The sequence below is a fragment of the Nematolebias whitei genome, chromosome 14, assembly GCF_014905685.2.
Source record: "Nematolebias whitei isolate Nwh7 chromosome 14, NemWhi1, whole genome shotgun sequence".
In the NCBI taxonomy this organism is placed as follows: domain Eukaryota; kingdom Metazoa; phylum Chordata; class Actinopteri; order Cyprinodontiformes; family Rivulidae; genus Nematolebias; species Nematolebias whitei.
The window spans coordinates 47,382,906-47,390,804 of record NC_056511.1 but is presented as its reverse complement, the minus strand read 5'-3'; the positions used below and the strand labels follow the sequence as shown (position 1 = coordinate 47,390,804).

The window sequence follows — 7,899 nt, the reverse complement described above, 5'->3', positions numbered from 1 at the left end:
AAAAAAAAAAAAAAAAAAAAAAACAGAGCGCTGGCTCCACAGCCCACACATCAGACCAGCCCACCAGGAAATCTCCAGACCCTCCCGCAGCCACGCTGGACCTGAGTTTAATTCGCTCGTGACAAATTCCTCCATTTCTCACCATTTCAGTCTTGGCATCAACGGAGAAGGAAGAGATCACTGCCTCTTGGCAAAAAAACAAAAGAAAAGGCCAGATCAGGGATGAAGAAGGAGAATTAATACATTGGTGTCGCATACAGAACAGTCCGTCGCTGGGCAGTTTATTGTGCGACACCGCGTACGCGTATGCGGTCGTAAAAATTTGAGCTTTGCATGGACATGCCCTGGGGGGTACGCTCGTACCTCTGCGTACGTACGTGCGTACCTCTGCGTATGGATGTACGCGGCAGTGTACTGGGGGCTTTACCTCTGATTGTCAGACAGGCCCCCTCCCTCTCGGTTTTCAAGTCCCGTTTAAAAACTCACTACTATTCGGTAGCTTTCAACACCAGATGATCTGTGTTTGATCCTGTATGCTCCACACTGGTTTGTCGTCATTATCTGCATCGTTTTTATGTCTATATTCTGATTTACTTAATTTTGTATTTTGCTTTGTGTGTTACCTGTTGTTCTGTCTGTACAGCATTTTGGTTGGCCTTGTAGCTGTTTTAAGAGCTCTATAAATAAAATGGTATTGTATGGTATGGTATGGTATGGTATGGTATGGTAATATATTTCTATTTTTCCTCAACGGAGCTTATGGATTTACAAATTTCTGTTTTTATTCATCGGAGCTTTACAGATTTATAATTCTTTGGTTCAGCTCATTGAAGCAAAGGAATTACAACACGACTGGACTGTTTTGCCCCTTGGACATCAACCAACAATAAACAGTAACACCTTTCATGTAACAAGTGGACTTTCAACTACTGACTTTTTAAGTAACAGAATAATCACTATGAATTTCTTCTATAATGCTGTTCCCCTGAAAATCATTAATTAAAGCAAAGCATAAAATGTAAGATGCTGGACTATCATTTCACAACTTCGTGTTCATGGATTTAAGAAGCTTGGTTCAATATTATAACTAAAGACGGAGGTTTTGAACAGTTTTCTCAGCTTTGATTATAAACAACATCCTAGAATCTTATCCCTGGATTCTAAAAAGAACCAGATCAGTAAGAAAAGCCATCCTACAATGAAGGTGAACGGCCGTTGAATGTGAGTTTCTCTGTGGATGACGATCCAACTTCAGCTGCTAGTTTGGGCGAGTCACAGGGTGAGATAAGGGTGTGGCTCACAGATGGAGGTTGTTAACAAATCTGGGTGAGTCACCTTCAACACAACCTTAAGTGGAACTAACCTAAGGTCACTCTGGGAAATACTCAAGTGCTACATTTAGTTTGTGATACCCCTTAGAGGAGAGGCTGCAGTGGGGTTTAGCCATAACTTAGGAGGTAACTTCACTGGGTAGATCGAGAAAACATATCATTATTATCCAGTTGAAATTTCAATCATATCACCTGTTTTTTTCCCCATTATTTATTTAGAACTTTACTTCAGTTACAACAGTCTCAAAACATACTTTCATTCTGGTAAGATATTTTTGGACTGGTCCTATGGTTTTGATCTGCTCAGAGATGGGATTATAATGAAATTATAACCCGGTCCTGACTGGGTTAAACTGGGCCAGTAGCTCTCAAGAGAGTCTCCCTGGGATTTCAATATCAGTCAAGGAGTAATGACATGGGACATCGGGGCTCTTCCGGGTCTGTGAACACGTCACAGACCAGAGAGTCCAGAGCTGTAAATTGTAACTTTTTCCTGCCTTAATTCATGAATGAGGATTCTTTAAGGTTCATAATGATCTGGCTGTGACAGTTTATTGACATCAAATTGACATCACTTATCATTATTAACATCTAATTAACGTTACCAGCACAGTAAAGGGTTTTCTACTTTCTGATTTTACTTTTAAACATATAGATGGAGGAGCGTCTTTAAAATCAGAAGAATCAGAATCAGTTTATTATCGCCATGTCAATGAACGAGGTTCACAAACTAGGAATTTGCTTCGACATAAGGTGTGAATAGTAATAAAGTAAAATAAAGTAAAAATAAAGTAAAAATTAAGTAAAAATGAGAACATTACATAAGACATAAGCCTGTGTACACCCACAAATAAAGTAAAATTAAAAACATAACATAACCATATGTACACCCATACAATAGAAAACAATAAAAAAGCTTAGAGAACAGTACAGATGGAGTATTCAATTATAATACAGATGTAATGTGACCAAAGCAGAAATTATGAGGTAGCATTATGAGTGTTCAGGAGTCCAACAGCAGAGGGGAAGAAACTGTTCTTATGGCGGGAGGTTCTGGTCCGAATGGACCGAAGCCTCCTGCCTGAGGGGAGTGGTTCGAACAGTCCATGTGCAGGGTGAGCAGGGTCAGCTGTGATCCGACCTGCTCACCTCACTAAATATATCTTTAGCCAATCAAACACTTTGAAACTGTGAACTTACTGATTTTATTAAGCTATGAGTTAATAAATGATTATTGATAGACTAGTTTTTGGATTTTTACATGTACTGAAATGATTATAGAACACTGTTTTGACATTACAAATATTTATAGGTTGTGTTTACAATGCTAATCAATTAATGATGTGATTATATCTAAAGCTAAGTCTTGGGGTTTTTGAATGATAAATTAGAACAACTGCTATTATGGATAAAAAGCAATATTTTGAAAGTAGAGTTACAAATTTCCTATCTGTTAATTAATTCCAAAACTGATTAGTTGAATGTGGGAGAAGAAAATTACAACTTTTAGTTGAAACTAAAAGGTTTTTTTAGAGTGAACTTCTTGGTGTTATAACTAAGTGGACCTTCCTAGTAGTGTGTTACAACCTAACAGGGAGGAAGTCAAACACGGGTGAATATAACAGGAAATTTAACAGATAATATGAAGCTAAGTTCTGGGTAAAGTTTTAACAATTAAATACAGATGTGTACTTTAGACTTGTGGTTAATTTGAATGTTGAACTCAACATTAATTGGGTGACAGGTCTTCTCCAACTACTTTGAGAGATGAGATGATTGATGGACTGACTAATTATGGGATGGGTTAAATATTAACGTTTACAGTTTATGTACAGTATTATGAAGCGTTATGATGATTTTTTTTCCTTAAAATTAACATGGTTGAACAAGATACTTTTGCATGGTACTTAGCTAAATATTACCTTTAATGATTACTTGATGATTTCTTTATTTAATGACGATTTGATGTATGAAGACATTCTTATTCATGAGTTTTTTAATGTGTGTTTGTAATTAGTTTCAAGACCAGATCATGATGAAATAATGCCACTAGATGGTGCAATTGTGATGATAGATTGTTTTCTATGAAACAATTTTTTTACAGCTGGGCCATGAGAGAGACCAGAGGATTTTGATAAATACATATAATGAGGTTTTATAATATAAATTTTCCAGGGGGTGAACTTATGAAATTTTTCAATCTAAACTGATATTAAATTGAAGGGTGGTGGAATGGGTGAATTGATTTGTTGGTTAATTGGGAATGTTTTTATATTACTTACCAGGAGGAGTTGGGAGGTTCTGTTATTTACATACATATGCACGTTAAAACACGTTAATTGTTTAAATCTGATTTTATTCACACAAACACATTTTTCTGCTGTGACAGGCTAAAAATACCGGCAGCGCTCTGTGCAAATAAATTGGGTACTGCATGATTGAAGGGGAAGGGGGCACAGAGTTTTTCTTTTTCCTTTTCAGATGGACCAAATGGACCAGGCCTGCCCTTGGAGTCAAAAAGAGAAGATTCAGGTTCTACAAACTGATGAACATCTATTAGATAAGAACGGTTTCTTGCATTAGGATGCCTTCTGCAATCATTAAATCATATATTTAGAGCTCAGACTTAGACAAATGTTAGAAATTTCCATTATGTCATATTCACCACACCAGGTGGATGCTGAAGTCCTAGGCAGATGTCCAGGGCTGGGTCAGGTGACCAGAGGCTGGCAGGTCACACGCTATAGCCTGTAGGCATCTCCCACCAACATATAAGGAGTAGTTCACATTCAACCAGAGGAAAGTGATTAATTGCTTGCTTATCTGGCGGTACTGAACTCAGAGTTTTTATGCGAGGGAACCCATTTTAGGGTCCCTCGCCCAGGGGGAGTTGTTAAGATATTTTTGGACTGGTCCTATGGTTTTGATCTGCTCAGACGGGATTATAATGAAATTATGACCCAGTTCTGACTGGGTTAAACTGGGCCAGCAGCTCTAAGAGAGTCTCCCTGGGATTTCAATATCAGTCAAGGAATAGAGTTTAATCTGCTTGCCACATCACATAGAAAGGCTTTTGAAGCACCGTCTCATATTTCCTAACACATCAGAACCACATAAGATCCATTGAGATCACACTTAGTCACGCCCCCTCATACACTGACAGGTTGAGCTCCCCTTCTGCGAAGGAGGAGTCTAGGCCCCTATAAATGAGTAATGACACGGGACATCGGAGCTCTTCCGGGTCTGTGAACGCGTCACAAACTGGAGAGTCCAGCGCAGTAAATTGTAACTTTTTCCTGCCTTGATTGTAATACAATTGGTAAAACTTAATTGACGTTTCCTTGATTTATTGATAATGAGAGTTGCCACTTCTGAGGGAGAGCCGAGCCGGGGGAAGGACGTGGGCTGGAGGGGGTTTCTGGGTCCGGCCAGCTCCCGTCTTTAACAATTCATTCAACCTTTATGTAGACAGGTAAATCCCATTGAGCCTCGAGGACTCATTTACAAGAGAGACCCGATTTCAACAAAGAATGATGACAACAATGGACAATAGCAACAACAATAAACAGTTATAAAAAAGGAATCCATCCATCCATTATCTTTACCCACTTATTCCATTTTGGGTCATGGGGGTCGCCGGTGCACATGTCCAGCAATCACTGTGCGAGGGGCGGGGGACACCCTGGACGAGTCGCAAGTCCATCACAGGGACACATATAGAGACAAACGAGACAAACAACCCTTCACTCTCTCACTCACACCTAGGGACAATTTAGTTACCAATCAGTCTAACATGCATGTTTTTGGTCTGTGGGAGGAAACTGGAGTACCCGGAGAAAACCCACACATGCATGGAAAGAACATGCAAACTCCACCCAGAAAGGCCCCTGGACCGGGGTTTGAACCAGGGACCTGCTCGCTGAGAGGCAGCAGCTCTACCAGTTGTGCCACCGTGCTGCCCAAAAGGCATACAGATTTTATTTTTTTTACAAATAAGATGGCCAAAAGAGTAACAAAAATAGCTAGATTATAAGGCGAATGCATAAAACTAAAAACAGGAACATGTCTGCATTGGTCCTTGCCAGGAGTCCACAATGAAGAACAATGAACATATCAAAGAAAGAGGAGAAAAAAGAAGTAAACAATAATAATAATAATAATAATAATAATAAATAATAATAAAATAAAATACACAAATAAATAAATGTGAGTTACAAAGTTAAACTGTATTTATTATAGATATTATTTTGTTTGTATAGCCTTTTTGTTATTTGAATCTGTGATTGAGTCAAGATACAGTTTTACATCCATTAGAGGTCAAAAAAGGGTTTCCTATGCATTATTTGACTTTTATGGATATGGAACTTAGCAAGAAATGAGATCAGATTGATAATAAATATGTGAGAGGAGTCTTTCGTCTTGAAATCTAGGATACCAAACAGAACATTTTCAAACCAGGTTGGATATTATTGGATATCAGAGCAACAATGTCCTTCCAAAAGTTCTGTGAGTATTTACATTTCCAAAAAAGATAAATAGATGTTTCTGGATAAAGCTTACAGAATGAACAGGAAATATCAATATCACCTTTGTATTTCTGAAGAAAGTGTTTGGTTTGATAAAATTTATTAATTAATTTTAAAGAAACTTCTTTGACTTTATTAGTGAGAAAACATTTTTGCGGGAGAGACCAGACTTTTTCCCAGTTGATTCTGCACAAACGTGTTCCAGTAGGAAACACGAGATGGGGATGTGTAAAGGGAAACAAAGATCTCTTCTCCTCTCCCCTGCCTGGATTGTTTGCTCGGAAGGAACACACGTTTGTGTCAGAATTCAACATCTTTATTCTTACAGACTTCAAAATGTGTGAACAAGAGAGAATTGTTTAAAATTACCTGAATTCAGAGGCCCTCTGTAAAATTCTAAGGTGCTCAAGTCTGTTCCCACATTTATAGACTGTCTTTCTCCACCCAGTGACACTTCCTGTTTTCAATTCCAGTCCATTAAACACCTTACAGACTCTCTGAAGTCCCTGTCCCATCAACCAGGAACACATTAGCCATCATCTCTTTCCACTGAATCTGTGACACATTACAAGCACCAATCTTACATAATCTTACAAAGACTGTGAGATTCTGATTATCCCCTCGGCAACCTGTTACAGTATCAAGTCTTTAGATTGCTCCACTAAGAGCCAGGGTCGCTCTGACGTATTAAGCTACTCTTTTACTCATTATTAATTATGTTTTGATCCCCACCAACACTCAAATGATGTGAAGAATAATTTAATTTCAGTTACCTGAACAAGAACTTTTTTGATGTTTTGTTTGTCATTAAAGGCCTCATTAGAAATAAGTAACTATTTTCCTACTGCCAGCAGAAAGTGTCATGGTTTGATTTTAAAGTTAACAGTCCTTGAAAATATATTATTTATTGACTTATGGCCACATCTATCAGAAATCCTAGCCATCTTTATATGATCTATTTTCCAAATTTCATAATTAAACCTTATATTCACCAATCCATATTATGTTATTTTCCACCATTTTTCATCAAAGGTAATTTCTTCATGAAACCAGATTTTCTTGAAATAAAGAACGGATTGTGGACTTGAGCCTTTTGGTTGAGTTGAGAAGCAGAGCTTGTTTAGGCTCAGGAGGACTGGGTAGAAGAGAAGTCATCTTCCTTGAACAACATGAGCAAACCTGATGGAATAACGTCAAAGGCAATACTATATTCTCTTGGAGTGACAGGAACCTTGTACTGAGTAAGAAATTCTTCATAGCTATAAAGAATACCTTAGTTATATGACGTGTTTAGTTACCTGGTGTTTTGGACTCCGTGTGTTTTATTCAGGCAGACATGAGTAATCGATCCCTGCTCTCCAACGGACTGAGCAATGTTTTCATGCTGACGAGTTGCCCCAGACGCTCTACTATGGCGCTCGTAAAGTCGTCGTTTCAGGTGGGGACTTCATAGCATCCTGTTCTGTTTCGCTTTGGTGGGAAGTACAACCTGCGTTTCGCTACTCCTGGTTTGAATTTTAATTACATTTACCTCCGGACCGGCCATGACCGTGGAGCAGAATGTCCTCCAGCAGCATTCTCAGAAGGTAAGCTTGTAGAAGATACTTTCACTGCTAGCTAACTTTAGCATAACTGCGTTAGCTTCATAGTTTTTGGGGCTCGAAGAACTTACAGAGTCCTGGTCGTCTCGGTGGTTAGTCATGTTGTTTTAAAATGCTCGGGATAGTTATGCTCTTAGTTGTTTACTTCCAAATAAATGGTTTGAACACATATTTTAGCAGCAAGGCCCAAAGCTGCCCTGTCTGCTTGTGTTAGCCAACAACGGTACGGCGTAAGTGAAATCTTAATTGTTCAAGTTTGCTTAAAATTGACAATAGTTAGACATTTAAATATAATATTCTGCGTGGCAACCTGGAGAGCCATTATGTCGTTTATTTAAAACAAAAACCATGCTTAGTGACCACCTAATTTGCTGTGTGTCTTGTCATTTGTTTATGTAGTGTGTAAATGTTTGAGTCAGGGCGTGTACTACTACACTAGTC

General features: G+C 38.5%; 1 protein-coding gene across 1 annotated transcript in view; it reads left to right on the top strand.

The window, feature by feature from the left end:
* Positions 1-7,246: 7,246 nt before the first annotated feature.
* usp25 (ubiquitin specific peptidase 25) overlaps positions 7,247-7,899 on the top strand; it is a gene marked incomplete in the record, with an annotated part of 317,087 nt that continues 316,434 nt past the window's right edge. Inside the window, 1 exon segment of the mRNA XM_037688164.1 lies at positions 7,247-7,443. Coding sequence (XP_037544092.1) covers positions 7,402-7,443 — 42 coding nt within the window.